This window comes from Panthera pardus, unplaced genomic scaffold (genome assembly GCF_024362965.1).
Source record: "Panthera pardus isolate Hobbes unplaced genomic scaffold, ASM2436296v1 HiC_scaffold_8, whole genome shotgun sequence".
Classification (NCBI taxonomy): domain Eukaryota; kingdom Metazoa; phylum Chordata; class Mammalia; order Carnivora; family Felidae; genus Panthera; species Panthera pardus.
In genome coordinates, this window is record NW_026527013.1 from 157118483 (window position 1) to 157143590 (window position 25108).

At 41.5% G+C, this 25108-nt stretch overlaps 1 protein-coding gene and 1 pseudogene across 1 annotated transcript; both read left to right on the top strand.

Annotated features, from left to right (window-relative positions):
* Positions 1 to 16233: 16233 nt before the first annotated feature.
* LOC109269199 (olfactory receptor 2A1/2A42) lies at positions 16234 to 17181 on the top strand. The gene is given in 1 exon segment (XM_019453080.2): positions 16234 to 17181. A coding segment is annotated over 1 exon segment (933 nt). The 5' UTR covers positions 16234 to 16248.
* Positions 17182 to 18788: 1607 nt separating this feature from the next.
* Positions 18789 to 19957, top strand: LOC109261813 (40S ribosomal protein S16-like; annotated as a pseudogene).
* The last annotated feature ends 5151 nt before the right edge of the window (positions 19958 to 25108 follow it).

The following is a 25108-nucleotide window of genomic DNA, read 5'->3' on the forward strand; positions in this document are numbered from 1 at the left end:
TCTCTCTCCCTTTCTCGCTGCCCCCTCCCCTCAAAATAAAAAAATCTTCAAAAAAATAATAATTACTCAACCCAACTCCTAATTACTGGGCAGCAAAGCTCACTAAATGTGAAAACAAAATGGGTTTTTATAATACTAACATTTTGGTTAATGGCTTTCCCAGTGCCATACTCTATGAAATGATAACACTTGACATGGACTATCTCATTTAGGCATTATAACAAAGCTGTGAAGAAGGTCCTATTGTCAGTTTGATATACACTTATACCAGAAAGTAACAAATATCTGGCCTTTATCTTGACAGTCTGGCTCCCAAGCCCTCAGTACTTAACAGTGTGCATTGTGTGCCTCAACATCAGTGTTATCGATAAAGAACAAAGCTAAGTTAGCCCAAAGGTGAATGTATTACATAAGGAGGGCTTGTTTCCAGCCTTCTATGCCACAGTGAGCTGATCTGTGCTCTGTAAGGCCTAGAAGATGAAATCATTTATGGGAAGTTGGTTGTTGTGCACAATGATTCCTATGGGCAGAGTCGCAAAAATCATTGGACTTTTAAAGGAACACAAACATAAAGAAGATGAAGATAAAGGCCATTCTTATTGAGATTGGTGATTTAGCTGAGCTAAGACCCAGAACCAATACACCAAGATAGCAACACCATAGTCTGTCTCTCCCTCTTTCTCCCTCTCTCTCTCTGTCTCTCTCACTATAGGCCAGTTAATGCACTTTACATTATTTCTTATTTCATCCTCAAAATGGTCCTTTGAGGCAAGAGACAGTATCCCTACTTCACATATAGGGAAACTCAGGCACAAGGAGATGGAGTAACTTGCCCAGTATCATAGATACTAACTGTCCAGGCCAGGATTGAATGAAGGCAATCTATTTCTTGACCTTATAGCCATAACCACTGGGCAACATGGCCCCTTTGGAGCTATCTGTGGATAATGACCAGAGAGATCAAGGTAGTAAAACAAAATCAGTGACTAAGACCAAGTGATGGGCACTAGGCTTCAGACAGAAGCTTTGTTTGCTAGAGGAAGCACCTTGACTCTAAACTTATGTAAGCAGTGGGTGTGATAACAAGAACGAACCTTGACTCCAAGGGTCAGAGACCAGAGGAGGGCTCTGGCCAAGAGCTGCGCAGGGAAGCAGGAAACAGTGGAAGAGAAGACTGATGTTTCAGTTTCGCTTGATGGAGTAGAATTAGAATGGGTAGTTGATAGTAGTTTACCTAAAGGAGCCCGTTCTCAAGACAAAGGAATTTAGATTTCCTTTTCGGTGTTGAAAATTGCTGTAATAATCTTTCAGGTGGCATTTATAGAATATTGCTCAGGAAGGTGCCGAGTTTCATAGGTAAGATGGGAGCTTCCCAAGGGCAAGAACTGGAGTCTCTCCACCTCTTTTGCATCCACACTAGCACCCTGCCTCGAACGTAGGAGGCGCTCAGCGAGCACTGGTCAGGTGCACTCATGAGCCTTTATCACTTAGCTACACGCAATCTTCAATGTTAAACTATCTTATGATTTCCACATTTTTCAAAATCCTTTAGTATGGTAGAAAATAATTGCAGCTAAAATTTATTTGGCAATGGTTGTGTACCAGACACTATATTAAATTCTTTAGGTGTAATCCTCACCTCAAAGCTGTGAAGTATTAATGGTATTTCCATTTACAGAAGGGAAATTGAGGTTTAAAGAATTAGTGAACATACTCTATGTCACAAAAATCCAGTAGTGGAATCAGAATTCAAATCCAGTCAGTCTGATGTGGGAAACAAAGGCAGAAGGAAACGGCAGGCAAAATTAAATTTTCCTTATAACCTACAGCCCACTGACAAATACTTGAGGCAGGCAGAGTAAAAACATTCCTGCAGGAAGTCCCTACTATCTTACTATTAATACTTTGCTAGAGGGGAAAACAACCCTAGCTTGACAGTAGGTAGGCTTCTGGGATCCTGTGATTCTTTAGCATATGAAAATCCTTTTGGAAACTTTCCCTTCTCTTTAGCTCCCCCAACTCGCTAGTATATAATTACTGACTCCTTACAGTCCGGGAGGCTCTTTCTGCCCAGGGGTCCTGTCCCTTTGCTTTAATAAAGCCACCATAAAAAAATAAAACACCTTTTTGCACCAAAGACATCTCAATAATTCTTCCTTGACTGTTGTCTCCAAACCCCAACACTTCAAATCCCATCAAATCGAAACTAGATTAACCGCATGATTCTTTTGAACAGGACCTTCTGATATTTACATCTTCAATAGCTAGACCAGGCTCATGTCAGAGTAGTACTTCAGTGAATGCTGGCTAAGAATGATCATTTAGCCTAAACTCCTATCAAAAACAAAAAGCAAAAAACAGTACAGCTCCATAAAATGCGTAACTTAAATATAGCAGCCATTATTCTTTCAAAGTTAGACATCTGATTGTCCATTAGTCACTTTTAGTTTCAAATGCACTCAGTTCTTACAAGTTTCTTATAGAGTAAATATTGGTGATGAATCATGTTTCATTTGCCAGTGATCACAAGGGAATTACAAACATATTAGGAGAAGGTATTTACTCCTTAACATAAAGAGTTATGTATATTGATTTCTGTCATGTGGAACAGAGGATATGAGCCTTTCAAAAACAGCACGCCAAATTGTGAAAGCCTGTGATTATGGTGTGCCAGGAGGTGCTTGTGGGAGCTGAGCAGCCAAGCAGAGGGTGTTAATCCTCCTACGTCTTGCAAGATGGTGGAGAATTAGGGGTTGTAACTAGTGCAAATGATAGGGTGGGATGCTGTGGGTGGGAGCTACTTCACAAGCCATTTGGAATCGAGTTCCCCAGTGTCTTTGGCATGTGGAGTGGGCACAGACAACCACCGACCTATAGGATGACTGTTTATTCTTTGTTAGATGCTGTAGACCAGTGCTTCTCTGGCATCAGTGTGCATACAAATCATTGAAGATCTTGCAACACCGCAGGCAGGTTAGCAGGCCTGGATAGGATGGGCACAGATGTGCATTTCTAACAATCTCTCCTATCTTGCTGCCACAGACCACACTTTGAATGTTGATGCAATAGAGAAGACCTGTTAAATCTTTCGTTCTTAGGGAGGAAAATGGAAGGAGAGTTAGAATGTGGCCTCACTGGACATCATAGTTTTGATGTCTTTTCCCAGACCACAGGGAAGGGTCTGCTTTCTTTCCTTCCTGATGAACTTTGACTACAGCACTGTTTTAGTGTCATCTGGTTTTTTGTTTTGCTTGTTCTCTGCTATTTGTTTGCTTTTAATTTGTGTAATACCGTTGGGCCGAGACAAGAGGTGTGTTTGTGATCACAGTCTGGTTTCGCCCTTAGAGGGCTGGCTCAGAGGGCCAGACATCTGGGTTCCTATCTCCGTTCTACCAGGTCACTGTGTGACCTTAGAAAAATCACTTAATTCCTCTGGGCATGGTTTCCCTACCTGTAAAATGAAACGTTGGACTAGATGATCTATAAGTACCTCTAATTCGATGCCTCTCAACTAACTTTCTAACATTTCAATTTTTTCCTCTTACATAAGAGACAAAATTAAATGGATTATTTTGAGACTAATCTATACAATTAATTCCTGAGCCTTGCACAGGAATTCAAAAGTAAATACCGAATGAATGGTTTGCATATAATAATGATCTTGGAACTACGGATGGCATAAGATATATTCTACATGAATTGTCATCCCCCACCAAAAAAAAAAAAATTTTGTTATTCTGTTGGGGAAGGATTAATAATACCATTCACTTGCAAAGGGTCCCAGATCTCTGTTTGGTGTTGTGTAACTAGCATAATAATACTAATAGCTCGCTTTTATTGACTGCTTATGTCATATCAAGTACTGTTCTATGAGGACCTATCCATTAATATCAATCTAATCTTCACAATAATTCCCAGAGGTATGTTTTACCATTAGATTTCATTTATACATGAACATAATCAAGACACAGAGATGTTAAGTACCCCTTGAGGCTCACAGAGCTAGTGAGTGGAACAGGAGAACCCTCATCTCGGTCTTCCAAAGGCCAAAGACCATATTTATAACTACTTAGTTAGACTGTCCCCACACACAGCCTGACCTATGGTACCCCATGTATCTACGATAAACTAAAGCTTGGGAAGAGTAGACTGGGGGCGCCTGGGTGGCGCAGTCGGTTAAGCGTCCGACTTCAGCCAGGTCACGATCTCGCGGACCGTGAGTTCGAGCCCCGCGTCAGGCTCTCGGCTGATGGCTCGGAGCCTGGAGCCTGTTTCCGATTCTGTGTCTCCCTCTCTCTGTGCCCCTCCCCCGTTCATGCTCTGTCTCTCTCTGTCCCAAAAATAAATAAAAAACGTTGAAAAAATTTAAAAAAAATAAAAAATAAAAAATAAAATAAAATAAGAGTAGACTGAATTTTTAACTGGCCTGAAAACTCATCCTAAGAAAGAGTATAATAATATACCTACGATATTTTAACGTATATAAAACAGAAGGGCAATATACAAATCCATGAAAAAATGAAAGTATGTAGCTACAGACTATTCACAGAATAAACACAAGTCAAAAATAAATATGACAATGTCTTTATCCTCATCCAGGAAAATCTACTTTAAAATGAGAACCCATGTTTTGACCAACAAATTGTGGGTCAAAGCCAATACTTTTTTTTTTTGATATATGAAATTTATTGTCAAATTGGTTTCCATACAACACCCAGTGCTCATCCCAAAAGGTGCCCTCCTCAATACCCATCACCCACCCTCCCCTCCCTCACACCCCCCATCAACCCTCAGTTTGTTCTCAGTTTTTAAGAGTTTCTTATGCTTTGGCTCTCTCCCACTCTAACCTCTTTTTTTTTTTTCCTTCCCCTCCTCCATGGGTTTCTGTTAAGTTTCTCAGGATCCACATAAGAGTGAAACCATATGGTATCTGTCTTTCTCTGTATGGCTTATTTCACTTAGCATGACACTCTCCAGTTCCATCCACGTTGCTACAAAGGCCATATTTCGTTCTTTCTCATTGCCATGTAGTACTCCATTGTGTATATAAACCACAATTTCTTTATCCATTCATCAGTTGATGGACATTTAGGCTCTTTCCATAATTCAAAGCCAATACTTTTACTGTTGGTGAGTGTGTGGGTCAGTGCAAACATTCAGACACTGTTGGTGGCAGTATAAACAGGCACAGATTTTTATATGCTAAAAAATTTGGAAATATCTACTCAACGCTTAAAAATGGAAATAGCAATTTTAAGAACCTAGTCTAGAGAAATACTTAACATATGTAATTGCATGAAGAAATGGGTACAAGGATTTTGAGTTGACATTTATTATAAAAAAATACTAAATGATCTAAAATGTATTAATTTTGGACTTAGTAAATTATAAGAAGTATATATGTAATATATGAAAAAGAGTAAGTATTATCTATAATGGGCTACCATAGAAATTACTCATCAAATGTAATTAAATGAAGAAAATGTGTCATACTTTAAAAACTCATTTTGATTTTGTAGGAGAAACTTCTAGCTCTTCACAAATTCATACATACATATCCATGCACATGGGTGCACGTGTGTGTGTGTGTGTGTTTATATGTCTGAATATAAGGATGATGCACACTGAAGTAGCCAATAGAAGTTGCTTTTAAAAATAAGAGTAAGCTTAAGAAATACATACTTCTGTGTTTTTTAGTAATCTTACAATGAACATGTATTAATGTTATAACTTAAAAAAAAAACTTCTTCCAAGGCACCTCTGGACCCTTACGTTCTCAAATATTTATCGGTACACATTTTTTTACATATCTTAGGGAAAGCCAGAACGAAGCAATTAAAAGCAGTTCAGAATCTTGTGGGACTGCTGAATTGTATCAAGGTGTCTCTGAAAATGTCCTTTTTGCATCTGTTTACTTCATTATCCAATCCTATGCTGTAATGTTTAGAGGTGAGATGCCCTATGTTATTAATTGAAATAATGTGAATGGGACACCGAATAACATGCAAAGTAAACTATGCTTCCCCAGACTCTAAGGCAGCTACGTGACATAAATAAAAACCTAGCACGTTGCGCCATAAGGAGATGCTCTTTACAACGTGAATTGGTCTCAGAAGCCACGAATACTTGAGAGTTACCAGCCCTTCCTCATTCCTTTTCTCTCCAAAAACAATGTGAAGTAACGGATTTGTGGGTAAAGGTGTCACAGACGAAGCCCCGAATCAGAGTAATTTTTACAAAACAAAAGTTGACTTCTTGCTCCTGCTAAGTCTGATGCAGGCAAGTGAGAGTCTCTCATGCGGTGATGCAGGGACCTTCCATCTCGTGGACCTACCACCATCCTCCTGGCCTTGGAGATCTTTGCTTCCAGCCAGTGATGGGAAGAGCAATTGTGCGGGAGGCATACCCACTGTAGCCCTAGAAGCGGCACAAATCTTTTCTGCTTATGTTCCTTTTGTAAGAATATGACACCACCCCACCACCACCACCACCACCGATGGCAGAGAGCTAGGAAGTACAGCCACGTGCTGGCCACCGCAGCCCAGAGACAACGGTGTATAGAAGAGAAGTACGGATCTCTTAAGGAGCCGGGTCTCCCTTAAGATAACACTAGCAACGGACAAAAACAAAATTTCTAAAAACAGCCCTTGGAAATCCCGCCTCCTTCTTCCCTTTTGTTAAGGACTCCAAACAAATGTCTGCTCTTTTCGCTGATAATTACTTAAGAAATACAACTGAGAACATTACCGTTTTCATTCTGTACCAATATACTGTGGTCATGCCATCCTGAAAACGCGATCCTGAAAATCATGTCTTGGTCATTTCTCACAACCTCACCCTCTGCTTTTTGTGCAAAAACATCCATTATGGTAATTTACTTGGAGAGATGACTAAATGCACCCATTCCACCCTGATTTTTATCCATGTACCAATCAAATGAACCCCACAGTCAAATTTTAGCGGTACTTGACTTCGTGCATAAAAGGTATAAATGAAAAGGTCTGGTGAAATCAAATGCCCAATGCTGGCAGATAATGTTTTCATTTTAATTAATCCTGACCTTGTTTTTCTGTACCCTAGTTCTTTCCTGTATTTATGTTATTGTTACTCTCTTTAAATAGCAAGCCCTATCACTCTCTCTCTAAAAAAAAAATAAAAAATAAACTCTGCACTGAGCATGGAGCCTGCTTGAGATTTTCTCTCTCTCTCCCTCTGCCCCCTCCCCTGCTCTCTCTCTCAAAATAAAAAAAAAGAGTAAACACGATCAAGATAAAAGTTATTGCAGTTTAATTTTAACAGAATATTGACAATTTTGAGTTTATAGATGTTGACGTTTGTTTATCTTTTGAAGGATTTTCCTGTTAGTTTGTGCAATAATCCCGAATGTTATCCTGAGTTACTTATTAACTTTTAATTTTTCATTTTTATCAAAATGTCTATTTAGAACCAATATTCCTAACATGTTGACAATAGAAATGTATTCTCTAAACCCATTCTTTACCCAGGTTTTCACTTTAGGACTTGCTCACGAAAGGTGGCTTCCTGTTCCGCAGCCAGGCATATACGGTAAGCAATTGAAAGAATAGTCATATCAAATAAGATCTGTCTGTTCTCTGTGTGTTACTTTCCTTTGTATATTTGCACATTTTGAACATGGTCCTGTTTCACTCTGACCACATTTTAGAAGCTGTGCACAGGCTAAAATTGCATCAATTTCACGCTAATAGAAAACACCTTATTTTGATGTATTGCCTACATTTTACTTTGGTATCACAAAATTTTATATTTCTGATCATCTTAGTTAAAATTTTCTATTTTTTGTGCCCCAAAATGATTTTTTATAACTGATGTTTTCACGATGTCGAATGTAGAAAAACACGTCCTAACTATTGTTTTCACGGGATTTTTGTTGTTCATCTGTGTTTCCTACTTTCCACATTTTCTGTGGTTCACCTGAGTGTGAAAAGAGAAGAAGAAAAGATTCTAGTGTTTATGGATTGCCTCCCACACACCAGGCTTCTTATCTAATCAGGAGCAATCTCTTTGTCCCTGGATGAATGTGCAGCCCTTCTCCATGGACATCTACAGTTGGAGCATGGGTAAGCGTGTTTGCAAGACACGTGTGATAATCTGTGCAAGATTTTCCTCGAGTTTATGCCCCAGCAGGGTCATGCTGTAACAAACTCATTAAGTTGTAAGTTGCACAATTGCTTGGTATGAAATTCCTAGCTCTCCTCTGTCTAGTTTAATAGAGAAATAAACATGAGAAGACCTTAGCTAGCAAATATCTCCACCCTTCTGGGAGAAGTAGTGGCTTGGAGGGGAAGCTGCCTTCGAGAGGGTTCTCTCCTCCCCTCGTCAGATGGAATAGATTCTTTCAGCTCCTTTTTTAGAATAGAGATGAGAGTATCCTTCCAAGATTGACCTAATTGAGTGGTTTGTGTTCTAGAAAACCCCTCCTCAGGCATGTTCTAATAAGCCCCACTAGGACTCCGTGTTTCTCCTCAGACTTCCCGGTCTGCTCCCTGCCTCCATAACCTGCTCTCTACGGCATCTCCACATCTTGAGCCGTTGCTTGGAACCAGCTGATTTTCAGGGTCCTTCCTTCCCTCCTCTGCTGCTACACAAGATGGCCCAGAGTACAGTGGGGAGAAGCTGAAATACAGAGGTGAATGCCAGGAGCTTCTTCATTGTCACACTCGTTCTGCTTCCTTCTAGGTTCCCCTGAATGACCTGATGGTTTGGGAATTAGGGCAGCGCTGGGATTCATGAAATCCAAATAATGCCAAGTTTTCCGGGGCCGTAATGACCGATGTTGTCTCAGAGGCGTACTCTGTGGGTGGTTGTGGTTCCTGATCGTGTGTCCTGCTGGGGATGAGAGCAGAACTAGGGAACTGCTTTGTCCCCTTCCCAGTGGAGTGGGCATGCACTGTATCTCGCAGCCCACCCCTCCAGGGAGCCCTTAGACGCTACCAACTAGGCTGGGGCCATAGGAGAATCAAAGCGCCTTTTCTGAGGATTCTGCCACCTTTGCAGTCAGGAACAGGAGTGAGGGTTCTGCAGCTCCCACAGGCACTCCCAGAAATCACGATCCTGCCCAACCTTGAGGTATTTTTCCCTCCTGGGGTCCCTGAGTCCAAACGTGGGAGCTAACCAGGCCACCTTATTTTACTTTATCATTAATTCCTCTTAGACATGGAGTAACATCTACCCTTCAGTGGACTATCTCTCTGTTAACTATTCTTTTTAAAGTCAGGTAAGGAAATTCAGTCTTGTCTAAATATGAGCTGATTGTTATTCTGCTATGGGGGTAATTTGAGGAAAAACCAAAGCTAAGCTGGTTGAACATGTTGCTCACAAATAATGTAAGTATGTATAGAATTCAGTTAATTTCATTTTACATGGTGCAAAGCGGCTGCATGAAAGCAAAAACATTGTGGATGGTGAAGCTAGATACAGAATAAGAAATTTCTGCACGATGGACTTAGGTTACATAGGTAGAATAACCTTCTTAAGCCAAAGAACTTTACACTGGGATGTATTATGGAGTGGCTTTACATTTCAGGAAAACTGACGTTGGTTTAGTCCTTGTGTTTCTGTCAATAGAACCACAATACGTAGTCTATGCTGCCCATACACAGCTCTTGCATTACTTATAACTTGGAGAACAGTGTCAGGCACACAGAAAGTACTCAGCTTTTAAATGTGAGACGTTCCCAAACCTGGACTCACATGTGAGTGAATGTGCCTGTGTATGTGTATGTGTGTGATGAGGTTAGAGGAAGTGCAGAAAAGAGAAGGCATTGTTTTGCAGAGGATACTCTTTTTCGTCTTTAATAGTTTGTTGTAGTTCTGTGCTCTTTTTAATCCCTCCAATCTCTTCAACAGACTGTGCTCTTTCCCCGGAAAGACATCAAAAGGTCAGGAGGCCAAATCTGCCTCAGTAGTCCTTCAACAACATATTATCCACAAGATCACATTGTAGACTTACATTGTTGTGAAGACTTTGCAAAAACTGGCTTAAAGAGGATAATGGTCAATAAGGGGAGTGATTTCTAGGGACCTCCTGGAACCGCAAAAAAGGCAGGCTTGTCAGATTCATACAGTCATAGGCTATTCAAGAAACTGTTAAAGCTCGGTAATTGTTAAAGATCGATAACTGATTTAAGTTAATGAATGTTCACCGTGCAGCAGGAATGTGCTCAATATATTATCTCGATTAATTCATTGAATTAATTAACACACTTATCTTAATTAAAATGTATTATCTCAGTCTTCTCAACAACCTTGTGAAATAAATACAATCACTCCTTTCAAAAAAGTGGTAAAGTAGGGTTTGAGAAGTTAAGAAATATATTCAGAGTCATACAAAGAAGTACATGTGTATCTCACCCCCTAAGCCCATGTTCTCTGATTGCTATTCTATGCTGCCTTTCAATATTTGGGGATTTTGGGGGGGGGGGTGGATTTTTTTTTTTTTTTTGAGAATCTGGCTCAAGACAGAATGCAGAGAGCTCATTAATGTTTTGTTTTCTCATATTTAATCAAATTGATATCCAGTCAGTCAAAAAAATATTGAACACCTACAACGTTCCAGGCACAGTGCATGATCCAACATATGATCTTTTCATCACTCGCTAGATCAAAAAGATTCCTTCAATCTGAGGGTATATTTTGTTAGATGAATTCTGAAGTATAAGTAGCTAGCCCTTATTAGTCATTATGATATCAAGAGGTAATATTTCAATATCCCAGATAAATGTCCTGACAGATGTTACTGCTATGGTGAATTATAAGATAGTATTTCCCAAGGTTTCTTATAAGACAACCTAAATGTAGACAATTAACCCAAATATAGATTTTTCTATGTAATCAAAATCTTCTAAGACACCACTCAAATATTGGAACTGTTGAGAAGTTTCTAGAAATACTGTGGAAGAGGAAATAAGAGATTTCGGGAATTGGGGGTTGTGGAAGAGGAAATAAGAGATTTCGGGAATTGGGGGTTGTAGAAGAGAGATAAGGAAAACTGGGAATGGAAAGAGAATGCCATAAAGGGGACCAGGAGAGTAAAGAGATCAGGATAGAGACAATGATAGAATGAGGTAGAGGAACCAAGATGGGGAGACATAATCATCAAGAGAGGGGATTCAGAGCAAGGAAAGTTACCAGGGATAAAGAGGGTCATGCATGACAAGGGTCAGTTCTTCAAGAAACATAATCCTTAACATGTATGCACCTAACAACAGAGCGTCAAAATACATGAGGCAAAACCGATAGAACTGAAAAGGAGAAATAGATGAGCCTACTGTTGGAGTTGGAGACTTCAACATCCCTTTATCAGCAGTAGACCCAGCAGACAGGAAATCAGTAAGGATATAGTTGAATTCAACAACACCATCAATCAATTGGACATAGTGAACATCTATATACTACTTCATCTAACAACAGCAAAATACACATTCTTCTCAAGCTCACATTCACTATGATAGATCATATTCTGCGACATAAAATACAGCTGAACAAACTCAAAAGAAAAGAAGCCACACAATGCACGCTCTCAGACCTCAATGGAATTAAAGTGGAAATCAGTAGCAGAGAGAGAGCCGGAAAATCCCCAAATACTCAGAGATTAAACAACATTCTTCTAACTAATACATGGGCCAGGGAGGAAAATCTCAGAAACTTTACAATATTTTGAACTAAAGGAGAAACAGAAAAGGGTTATGCTGAATAAATTGGTTATAACAATAATTATTTTTTTAATTTCTTGGAGGCAAACCATCTAATACTTCAGTTGAACTAAGGATTTAAAAATAGCTTTCATTTTAGGAATGCTGTGTGACTCATGCCTACAGCATTAGAAAAGTTTGTCAGCTCATCGGATCTTAAATTTTACTTTTGAAACCTAGGCCCCATCTCGTACTGACAGGTTTGTTCCTGTGTAAAGAAATGATTTCAATCTTAGATATTTACTTTGAAACCATGAAGACACTGGATAATTAATTAGTCATCAAACGGTTGGCCAATTTTTAAATTGCTAACTTGTACATGCATATAGGATGTATCATTTATAGCATAAAGCAAGGTCTGAATGTTACATTTGGAACTAAGAGGCATTTAATTTCTCTTTTAGTTCCTCCTCTCACTTCTGTCAGTCCATTAGCAAATTTAATCTGTTGCACTCAGGTAAGATGCTTTCTTTTTATTTTTTAATTTTTTTAAGTTTATTTGTTGATTTTGAAAGAGACAGAGAGTGTGAACAGGGGAGGGGCAGAGAGAGAGGGGGAGAGAGAGAATCCCAAGCAGGCTCCACACTGTCAACACAGAGCCCGGTGCAGGGCTCAAACTCGCGAGCCGTGAGATCAAGACCTGAGCTGAAACCAAGAGTCAGACATTTAACTGACTGAGCCACCCAGGTGCCACAGGTAAGATGCTTTCAATATCATGTGGGATGAAATAAAAAATGGGGAAAAAAGAAAATGGAAGTATCTTTCAAGTGTCCAATGCTTCAACATTTTGGAGATTCTAGTAATAGAGGGGCTTTTTTTTGTTTTTGTTGTTTTGTTTTGTTTTATTTTGTTTTGTTTTGCCTCAGGAAGAATGTCCTTAATTGGGCAACCAAGATTTAAGCAAGCTAGAAATTCCAGACCCAGTACAAGGAGAGTTCAAAAATTCAATATTTAGGCATTCACTTATTCTTGTATATTCATTCATTCATTCATTCGTTCACTCAGTAAATATTTTCTAAGTGCCAGAATTACAAAAATGAGTGCCCTTGTTCCTTATTCACAAAGGGTGTATTATCACCCACTCCTGTAAAAGAAAGCAGACTTTCAGTCCATAGGGCAACTGTTCCTAACCTTAATGTACTCGTTAGGCCCCCTCCTGTCTCTTGTCTGCCCCTTTAAGTTTCAAAGAGATTCATACTTGGCAAGTAATTTTTTCCCCGTTATGTAACCATTTGGAAGCTAAGAAAGGAATTAAGCGAGGACTGAATAAAGAGATTATGCTTTTTATGAGATGTGGGTTCAAATGCATTTTCACAACTAAACATTTCCATATACCCTGTATATTTTCCACATAAACATTTTTATTTTTTTAATGTTTTTATTTATTTTTGAGAGAGAGAGAGGGAGAGAGGGAGAGAGAGAGAGAGAGAGAGAGAGAGAGAATATGAGTGGGGGAGGCTTAGAGAGAGAAGGGGACAGAGGATCCGAAGTGGACTCCGTGCTGACAGCAGAAAGCCTGATGTAGGGCTTGAACTCACAAGCTGTGAGCTCACGACCTGAGCTCATGTCAGACGCTCAACCTACCGAGCCACCCAGGCGCCTCCAAATAAATTTAAAAGGCTGTCCTCGCACAGCATTGTTCCAGAAAAAAAAAAAAAAAAAGTCCTGATTATGTGTTAGAAGTTCATAGTATAGTCATTAGATTCATTTGTGACTTGATGATCTAATTTATTGATAATCATTATTCTAAAAAAAGGCATTTAATGCTGCTTGAAAGGGATCTAATGGGGACGTCCTTCAGGTTCCAATTAGCTGCTCAGAGAAATTTTCCTTGTGTTGTATTTCAGTGAGGTTATCCCTGCCCACGGCCTGGTCCTCACTTTGTAGATCCAGCTTTGGAAATTTTGTTTAGTATATACATTTCCATCTGTCTCATACTATCCAAACTAAAAAGGGGGAAAAAAAAAAGAACCAGGAACAAATCTGAATGGAATTATTTATCATTAAAAAAACTGGCAAGAGCTTTGCTTGGTAGCACATTTCCTCTTTGTCACAATATCTGCACAAGAAGGCAGATTAATACCTCCTGGTTAATTGGTGAGCACGGGCTCAGAGCAGAGGCAGGGGGTTCACTGGAGACCCGACAGCTAGGGTTGCTGATTGCTGATCACGCGAACCATCTGGACCGTGGGTCCACACTGGCCAGGAGGACAGCTCTCTCAGATCATCAGGCCACCTTTCCCTGGACGGCGCTGAAAATGTGCTGGCACACACTGGCCCTCGGGGATCACCCCCTTCTCTACCCCTCAGCCTTTCTGTAGACACGTATCCTGCACACCTATTACATGTGGGTCCCTAATTACAGTTGGATCCTCCTCCCCGAGTCCCCTGAGGTTGCATCAAAGCATCTCAAGAGGACTCTGGGATGTACTCACAACCCCCACCTACACGTTCACTCTGGTTGTCATGTTTCCTCCTCCAGTTCTTCTCATCCATTATGAGTGGATTTGCAAGTTCTAGTTTTCAAGAAGCAGTGTTATTGCTCTTATTTTCGAGTTCCTCAGGGAGCATCTCATTGATTCTCCACTGGAATTAATGACAGCTGGACCAGGGTGGGGTTTTTTTTTATGTTTATTTATTTCTGAGAGAGACATAGAGCACAAGCAGGGGAGGGGCAGAGAGACAGACAGACAGACAGACAGAGACAGAATCCAAAGCAGGCTCCAGGCTCCGAGCTGCCAGCACAGAACTGTGAGATCATGACCTGAGCTGATGTCCGACACTTAACTGCTTGAGCCACCCGGGCACCCCTGGACCAGGGTCTTAAAACAGCAGCACCTCTCCTTGTTGTAATCCTGGAGAGCCTTTTCTTCAAGAGGCAAGCAGGTACAAGTTCAATCGTTCAGCCTCAGGTTATTTTTGCCCAGTAAAGGCACTGACAAAATGTGTGCACTAGAAAGATGCTGATTTCTACATGGTATATTGCAAACCGTTACTGAGGACATAAGGACAAGCCAACTATTATTTGGTTCATCATCAATTCATAGAAGTCTCAAATACCCACTCGACTGCCAGAGTATTGCTACAGCAACCTGTGAATGACAAATTCACTAAATTATCTCCTTGCCAAAAAAAAAATTAAATTAGCTATCTATCAAGCATTTGGTGATCTTTCTATTGCTGAAGGAAGGCAGAGTTCATCTTTTAGTAAATGGTTGTTTATAATGGTTTTGAATCTCACACAGGGCACGTGATACAAATGCTAAGCCATCACACAAAGAGTGAGTCCTCCAACATGGTGCCATCCCAGGTATGGCCTTTCCTAGTTATATTAGTACCTGTATACTAATTAGTACCTGGATTAGTACCTTGAGATCTTGAGATATAGATAGATAGATAGATAGATAGATAGATAGATAGATAGATAGATATAGATATAATGTTTCTTTAATTTTTGACAAAGAGAGAGAGCAAGCTGAGGAGGGGCAGAGAGAGAGAGGGAGAGAGAAATCTCAAGCAGACTCCATGCTGTCAGCACAGAACAGAATTCAGGGCTCGGACTCATGAATTGTGAGACCATGACCCGAGCCAAAATCAAGAGTCGGTTGCTCAACTGACGGAGCCACCCTGGTGCCCCTGGATTTGCTTTTTGAATGGGAGTAGAGATGAGGTGAATTACAAATCGTGCATAGAGAACTGCATCTTGAAATGTCTTCACACAGATCCATACACACCACAGCCTTCAAATCGAGTGTGAACGCCTAACCTCACACACATTTACACCCTCTGCACACAAAGTCTAGACTCGTGATGCATGAACACTGGGCAGCCCACTGAAACACCAATTCCTACGAAGCTTGTGTGTTATTATTCAAAACACCTTCTCGGTAAATCAGTAACTGAGAGCCCATCAGTAGATTGCTAAGTGGCCAATTGTCGGTTTGTATCCATCACCCATTGGAAAATATAGTCAGTAGAGCCCATACGTAGCACATCCACTGATTCCTTCTTAGCAACCTAAACAATCACCAAAAATGCTCCTTCTTTCACGGTATAAGCTTCTGTAGAGCGCAAAGATGGATCTCCATTGCCGAATGCAGAAGAGCCGATATTTCTGTTGAGAAACCGAATTTTCACATCTCTTTTCGAGGCTCCTCTAATCCTCATGTCTGGAGTTCTTCCAGCACTGATTACCTCTCCACTCCAGCAACTTCTCTGAATAATCCTGGCATGTGCAGCTCCAAGATAATCTGTATTTCATGGTTACTTTCTTTTCTCTTTTGGCTTGACACTCTTCCTCCCCCTTACACTGTCATTGGCTTTAGGTAATCTGTCTCCAATGACACGACCCTCTTGTGTAAAACTGGTTGTCAGGTTAAGTGATTAACTTCAGGTGTAACTAGATTGTTAACGTCAAAAGTTTATCTTTTAAAAATGACAAAATATATACTGCAATGCCTGGATGTTTTTCGACAATTCTGTCCCAAGTTAGCCATTTTATCTTTTTCATAGTGAAATGAGAGAAAATCAGACATCAGTCACAGAGTTCATTCTACTGGGATTTTGTCTTGACCCAGGGATTCAGATGCTTCTCTTTGGGCTCTTCTCCCTGTTCTATGCCTTCACCCTGCTGGGGAACGGGCTCATCCTGGGGCTCATCTGGCTGGACTCCAGACTGCACACCCCCATGTACTTCTTCCTCTCCCACCTGGCCATCGTCGACATAGCCTATGCCTGCAACACGGTGCCCCGGATGCTGGTAAACCTCGTGAAGCCAGACCAGCCCATCTCCTTTGCTGGCTGCATGACACAAACCTTTCTTTTCTTGAGTTTTGCTCATACTGAATGTCTTCTCCTGGTGGTGATGTCCTGTGATCGGTATGTGGCCATCTGCCACCCGCTCCGATATTCTGTCATCATGAGCTGGACAGGCTGCATCATCCTGGTGGTGACTTCCTGGTCATGTGGCTCCCTGCTGGCCCTGGTCCATGTGGTTCTCATCCTGAGGCTGCCCTTCTGCGGGCCTCATGAAATCAACCACTTCTTCTGTGAGATCCTGTCTGTCCTTAAGCTGGCCTGCGCTGACACCTGGCTCAACCAAGTTGTCATCTTTGCTGCTTCTGTGTTTATCTTAGTCGGGCCCCTCTGCCTGGTGCTGGTGTCCTACACGCGCATCCTGTTCACCATCCTGAGGATCCAGTCCGGGGAGGGCCGCTGAAAGGCCTTCTCCACCTGCTCCTCCCACCTCTGTGTGGTGGGGCTCTTCTTTGGAAGCGCCATTGTCATGTACATGGCCCCCAAATCCCGCCACCCTGAGGAGCAGCAGAAGATCCTTTTCCTGTTTTACAGTTTTTTCAATCCTATGCTGAACCCAGTGATCTACAGCCTGAGGAATGCAGAGGTCAAGGGCGCCCTGAGGAGAGTGCTATACAAGGAAAGTCATTCCTAATTGGAGTGACATTGGAATCCTTAGCCTCAGTAGTCCCCTAGAGCCCTGGGTACTGAGAAACAACTAAGCTCATCACTCTTTTTATGTCTGAGACTGGGTAATCCAAGAAACTGCAAAGCACTCCCTTTTTCTGTCCAGAAAGTATTTAGGTTTTATTGCATCATTATATGTAATCCTGTCAAACATATTCTTTCATCTAACTGCATAGTCTGTTAAGAATATCTAGAGGAATAAATTTATCTCATCCCCTGCTGTGGGGTCCAAAAAGTTCAAATAGGCACTCTATCTCTGACTTGGTCAGGTATGTTCAATAACAGCAGAACACAGGCTTTGGCAGATGTAGCCACATCAGTGACAATTTTTAAAAATACTGCAGCCACAGAGACTTAGGACCCATTGATACCTTTTTCATTTATACCCCAATTAGGATGTTTTCCATCCATTGTACTTCCTTTTATAGTCAATGCACCTAAATGCCTACTTAGGCTAAGGGGAAAACTGACTTTGTTGATTCAACCCTGTAATCTGGTTTATCATTTCTGGGGTCAGAAAATAAGTCCACACATGTTCAGCTGGCATCCCAAGGAATTACCCAACGAAATCCCCTTTCCAGTGTTCCCTGAGCTTTTGATGGCTACTTGCTTCTAAACTCTTCTCATCTGCTCAAGAAGAGTATCTGTGATTTTCTATGAATAAACACACACTCTCCACTTGGAAGTTAGCAAACCAATTTGACAGTAAATTTCATATATTAAAAAATAAAAAATTAAAAAAAAATAAAAAATAAAAAATAAAAATAGCACTAAAAAAAAAAAAAAAAAAAAAAAGTTAGCAAGTCCAGGGCACCTGGGTGGCTCAGTCAGTTGAGTGTCCGAATTCAGCTCAGGTCATGATCTCATAGTTCGTGGGTTCGAGCCCCGCATCTGGCTCTGTGCTGACAGCTCAGAGCCTGGAGCCTGCTTCGGATTCTGTGTCTCCCTCTCTCTCTGCCCCTCCCCTGCTCACACTCTCGCTCTCTCTAAAAAATAAACATTGAAAAAAGAAGTTAGCAAGTCCTACAACCCAACTCTCAATTATCAAGTGGGGATGGAATGTCCCAAGAAGAGGCAACTGAGTGGGGGGAAAAAGGGTTTTAATAATAATAGTAGTAGTCAACATTATTATCACGTACTCACTCTGTGCCATCCACTGCACATACGTAGCTGATTTCAGAGATCACCTCATTTTATCATAAAAACCCGTTTCTCATTAGCATCCCATTTTACAGATGCAAACATTAAGCAAATGCTAGACCTGGGCCCCAACGATCTGACTCCCGAGCCTTCTCTACCTAACACCAAATGTAGTACATCATTATCGATATTATCAACTTCAGAGTAAGACTAATCTACCCCAAGCTAGGATACGTTAAGTGAATGTGTCTTTCTTCTCAGTCTATTTTTGTGCCACAATGAGGCTGGGGGAGCCAGAGACTACGTGTGGAAGGCTTCTTTTCTGGGTTAGTGAGCCCTATGGTCATGGTCACAAAGAACCTTAGGAGTTTCAGAGGAGCACAGAGAGGGTAGGAATGGAGGCTGTTCGCACTGAGGTTCTGTTTAGAACTCAGCATGGTGGCGAGACCCGGAACGAAGGCATCTCCACTTTCCCACCACTCACATGATCGTGCACACAGGTGTGCATGCGTGCACACACACTTATGAAGTGCTTACTAAGGTGATGCCTGTTCTACGCACTTTGCAAGTATTGTCTTTTTTTACAGCATTTTAAAAAACGTTTACTTAATTATTTTGAGAGAGGGTGCAAGTGGCAGAGGGGCAGAGACCGTGGGGGAGAGAGAATCCCAAGCAGACTTCACACTCAGCACGGAGCCTGATGCAGGGCTCGACCTCACGACCTCCAGATCATGACCTGAATCGATACCAAGAGTCCAACACTTAACTGACGATGCCAGCCAGGCACCTCACAAGTATTATCTTTTTTAACCCTCATAACAACTCTATGAGACAGGGACTATTATCAACCACGCTTTGGGTGAGAGAACACAGACACAAAGAGATTGAGTAACTTAACCAAAACGTTGCAGCTGATACGCACCTAATCCAGGATCAAACTTAGGTGATCTGACTGCCAAACCGATAGTCATAACCACCCACCAAGTAAAAGTCAAAGAGATTGTGAGGTCCCAGAAGAAGGAAATTGAAGTGGAGAAAGGGAGTAAGAAACTCAACCTCTAGCCAGAGATAGATATTGGGTTCCAGATAAAAAGGGTACTTATGTGTGCTAAAGAAGGCAGCTTGAGCCCTTGTCCGGGTGCCGTGCTGTGCGGTGAGCCGCTCTTGTCTGTGTTCCCAGCCAGGCGGTGCAAGGGTCCCCTGCAGTGGGCGCAAGAAGATGGCCACAGCGGTGGCACCCTCCAAATGGGGCAGCGGCCTTATCCAGGTGAATGAGCGGCCCCTGGAGATAATCGAGCCATGTTCGATGCAGGACGAGCTATTGGAACCTGTCCTGCTGCTGGGCAAGGATCGACCTGCCAGGCCGGAGGCCTCTAAGTCCGTGTGGTGGTGGTCACATGGCTCAGACTTCCACAATCTGTGGCTCCATCTCCAAAGCCCTGGTGGCTTATCAGAAATATGTGGATGAGGCTTCCAAGAAGGAGGTCAAAGACATCCTCATCCAGGACGACCAGGCCCTGCTGGTAGCTGAGCCCCAGCACTGCGAATCCAAAATGTTTGGCATTCCTGGTGCTTGTGCCCGCTACCGGAAATCCTACCAATAAACCACCATGATGATCAGGGTTCACCTGTATAATCAATTGACATGGGACTTAGGGTTAAAAAAAAAAAAAAAAGGCAGCTTGACTTTATACTGGACTAAAAAGAAAGGCGAGGAAGTAAAAAAATAATAATAAGCTGTGACTCCAGGGGTCAGGGATGAAGAAGGGGCCTTTGGACAGGCTGGACAGTAAAACAGAAAACAATGGAAGAGAAAGGTTAACAATGCAGTTTTAAACTGATGGCTCACCAAAATGAAGAGCCTTAGAAAGTGTTCTTGTAACTTACCTAAACTGGATGTACTTTGTAATTCCAATATTTCCTAAAACAGTGTTTAATCTGTCTCCTGACAGACGTTGCTGTGCTGAATGGCGGCATTTGGTGAGATGCAGTGCAGTGGGCAGGACAAATCGTGAACAGCTGTCATTCCAGGGACGCATCTCACAGGAAAATAGCTCTCCTGGGACAAGTTGGAGCAGCAGGAAAGTGTGGGACGGAGAAACCATGCCCAGGGAGCCACCTGCGTGGACTCCGGACTCTGCAGTGCTCTCCTAAGTTTAGCCCAGGCATCCAGGAAGCCCAAGATCCTGTCCCGGATCCTTAAACGCCCATGATTTGTGGCTGCAGACAGGGTTCGAGTCCCAGGTCTACTGGTTGCTAGCTGTGCTTTTTCCAGGGCAGTCCTTGAAGACTGCCTGAATCTCTGTCTCCCATCCATCAACTATGCCTAATGAGAGCCGCCTAGGCTGCCCCACAGGACCGCTGAAGGCCTCAAACAAGAGTGGTGCAAATGGATGCATTTTAAAGACTTACGATGCTATGCAAACATAAGATATTGCTATTGTTATTATTAACATTCGATCAGAAATTATTCTAATACTGTCAGGCTTGCTAAACTTTTGAGCCTGGTAGCAAAGCTATCCCCTAGTCAGGAGGAGCATTGGAGGGGGGGAGGTCACCCAAACCTTTGTCCCCAAGGGCTTCTGCATCTCCCCTGTAGCCCTGGAGGGAATAGCCTTTCCCCGAGGCCAGCCTGCAGCCCGGACTCAGGGACCTCTCTGTGAGTCAGTTGGCAAAGGCACCATGGGGAAACTCTCTCCCTTTGAACCTGTTCCTGGCCCCTCCACCAAGAAAACATGGGGGACCTCTCCTAAAGCAAAGGAGTCCAGATTTCAGGGTTGTTTTGTTTTTGTTTTTGTTTTTGTTTTAGATTTTGATTCCCAACATGTACCATCTCTAATCTGGGATTTACAGGACCTTTCTCAATTATGTGTCCTCTCTCCCTCAAGAGAAGGACAAGAATCTGCTCATCTCTTCATCCCCAGGATCCGAGCACCCTTAACGTACTCACCTGGTAGGTAAATAAAGGACAATTTATCCATTTGCCTCACTTCCGAAATTTCAGCATTGAACTATCTTCTGGTTTCTACCCTTCCTTACCTGCCTCAAATGGCAGCTTATAGTATAGTGGAAATTTAATTGTAGCTGATAATTATTGAGCACTTACTATAGATAGACGTGACATAAAATGCTTTAATATAATCTTCACATCAAATCTGTGGAGTGAGCACTGCTACTGTCATTACATAACAATGAGGAAATAAAGTTTAGAGAAACGAATTAATTCACCCAAGGTCACAAAATTATTCACTGGTGGAACTACAAGCCACGACTAGGCCGTCTGGTTTTAGATCGACTCCGAATTGCTCTTTTGTAGCAGATCCACTGATGCCCACAACCTGAGTGGCTGGCATCAGAACTGTTCATAGTACGTACTTAGTAAACTTCAATGGAATGAACGAACAAATATTCATTGCGTTTAGATTTCTACCCATGATATATGGGCCTGGGGATGGGTTACCCTTCATTCCTCTAATTTAGGATATCTTTTATTCATTTATTTTGACAGAGAGAGAGAGAGAGAGAGAGAGCGAGAGCAAGCAGGAGAGTGGCAGAGAGCACGGGAGAGAGAATCCCAAGCAGGCTCCACGCAGTCATGATCTGAGCCAAACTCAAGAGGCAGACACTTAACCGACTGACCACCCAGGCGCCCCTAAGTTAGGGTATCTTCTAGTCCATCAGATGTATCCAACCCTTGCTTTTAGTATATTCTTACATGATGGATATTAATAATTAAGAATAGGTTGATGCTCTAAGATTACAGAGAAGAAAGGGGAAAATTAGGATAGAAACATAGCACTAAATATAGAAAGTCCTGGGGGTGTTTACTTATTTCTATCGCAGGAAGCAGTGGTCTCAAAGGAATGTGCCACACTGCCGCGCCTGTGATTCTGGAAGGCCAGGATGATCCTGGTGCCAGACGGGGAGCCATGTGAGGGTGTTGCCCTTGAAAACTGGCAAGAGGGTGGAGGCGATTGCGGGCAGTAACCACTGGAAATGACAGGGTGGGGATCTGTGCACGGTGGCTTCACTTGCCGCCTGGAATTAGCACCTGCAGCATCTTTGGCATGTGGACCAGGGATTGCCAACCGCCAACCTACGGGATTGTTGTTTACTATTTGCTGTGAGTATAAAGTATCCGTGTTAAATATGGGTTGTCGAGGGCAGAATTTTGTCTGAAAGGAGGGCAGGAATGTAGTCCCACTGGATGAAAACACGACTCTTCCCCCAACTAGCAGGGCAGTGTCTTACTCTCCGTGCTTTCTTGACAAACTTTATTGGTTCATTTTGATTTGTCTTTTTTTAATCAGTGTTTCTCTGTTTTTTGTTTTAATTTTTACTTTTGAAATCGTTTGATCGCAAAAGGAGGCGGATCCTTGAACACGTCTGGATTTAGTCCACACGGCGCTGGCTCAGAGTTGGGGTGTGTGGGTTCTCAGCTCCCTGCACTAACCCACTGTGTTAGAAAAGTTGCCTAACTCCTCTGGCCTTCAGTTTCCTCATCTATAAAATGAAATGTTGAGCTAGACGATCTTTAAGAGTCTTTCTTATTTTCTAGTTTTCTGTCCCTTGGTTGATTTCCTCTCATTTCATTGGAATTTGGATTTTCATTTTTTCAGAGGAGTAAAAATTAAGTTCCACGTGACGAAAATGAAATGGACTCAAAGATAACCACATATCCTGGGCCTTAAACATCGTAGGAACTCAAGAGTAACTGCCTGAGTCAGTAAGTGAGTTGAATACTTTAGTGCTCTCTTGCAACTGCATAATAGGAAGTGAAATGCCTACTCTTTAGAAAAGGAAGTTTTATTAGCCTCCTTGGATCTTACTAAATAGAACTTTCATTGGGAAAGGTTCTAGAACCAGAAATCAAACTTTGTATCTAATTTGGTATTTCTGTTGCCCACATTGTAAGTAATTGTTGTATCTTGTACTTATCGAGCACTTACTAAGTGTCAGGCATTGTAGGGAGATATACGCGTTAGCGTTATTATCTCGTCCAAATTTCATGACAATTCTGAGTTTAATGAGCTGGGTGCTTTTTATTGCACTCATAAAAAAAGAAAGAAAGAAAGAAAGAAAGAAAGAAAGAAAGAAAGAAAGAAAGAAAGAAAGAAAGAGAGAGAGAGAGAGAGAGAGAGAAAGAAAGAAGGAAAGAAAGAAAGACACAGAGACTGAGAGCTTTCCTGTGATTACAAGTACGTGACAGCTGGGGCTCTAACCCAGGTCGGCCTGACTCCAGAAACCACACCCACCGCCACTAAGCACAGGGCCTCTCTGTAGCCTAGACCCAGGGAATCTTTTTCCGTCAATTGTTAGGTAACATTCAAGAAAATCAGCCTGAATGTTCTGAAAACCCATTAAAAAAAAAAAAAAAAGATAAAAATAGAGCTAGCAGAGTTTTCAATGCCTATATAATGAACAAAACAGTAATATACACATCAGTTTTTTAACTGAGCAAAAATTACATAGATATAAGTGGAGACAAATGAGCCATGCACTGTAGAACGAGTAAAAACCACTCGTGAATACGATGATAGATGTACAGGCTCTCTAGTAATTAGAGAAACAAATCTGAAAGCATGAGATACCATTTTTTGCCCGTTAAATGGGACTAAAATAAAAAGATGAATATTTTCCAATGTTGCTGAGCATGTGGGCGATAGTCTGGATAGCAATATAAATTGATTCAGTGATAATTTGGGAATATATCTTCAAAAATTAAAGTTCGCACTCCTTTTAATGCAGCAACTCCAATTCTAGGAACGTATCCTACAGAGATATTCATATATATGTGCAAAATATATACATGTACATTTATTTTAAATTGAAGCATTATTTACAATAGTGAATGTCACAAACAAACTAATATCCTTCAGTAGTGAGTTTGTTAAATAAAACATTATAAATCTATACTTTTTTTTTTTTCAAATCCAGTATTATTAAAACTATTTGGCAATTTTCGTAGCAGTACAAAGCCTTTGACTATGACCACTGGACACATTAGACATGAGTTTATGTTTTTGGGTTTGGTGTGGTTTGGGGTGCATGTACTTCTTCTAAATCTGCTGCCCTTCCTTCCATTACCAAACGGCAAAGTGCCTTATTTCTCTGTCCACAATATTCTACAAAGTATACTAACAATATCTACATTTAGTCCTCCAAGTAACAAGGCAGGCGTTTGGTATCTGGGGATTCCTGTTTTTTAAATAAGGTTTATCCCTCTAATGTCCAGAGAAGATTCTCATAAAATAAGTGAGTAAAAGAAGTCATATTGTTATAGTACTTTCTCATTCATGTGGAGAAAAAGGGGTGTGTGTGTGTGTGTGTGTGTGTGTTTACAGGCATATTAAGGTACAGGAAAATGTTCAAAATGATAAACATTAAAAGGTTAAAGAAGATGACTCTCAAAATGGGAAATGTGCTATGGAAAATAACACATATAATACGTTATTATAAAAATTTAAGGTAATCAAGTGTTAGTGTCACAATTTTTATTTTTTAAGTTTATTTTTTAAGTTTATTTTTTTGAGGGAGACAGAGCACGAGTCAGGGAGGGGCAGAGAGAGAGAGGGAGAGAGAGAATCCCAAGCAGGTTCCATGCTCTAAGTGTGGAGCCTAACTTGAGATCATGACTTGAGCCAAAACCAGGAGTCAGACACTTGACAGACTGAGCCACCCAGGTGCCCCAGTGTTGCAATTTAAAAGAAAAAAGAAAAAAAAAAAGGCGGGGTGGGGAGGACTCAGGTCCTTAC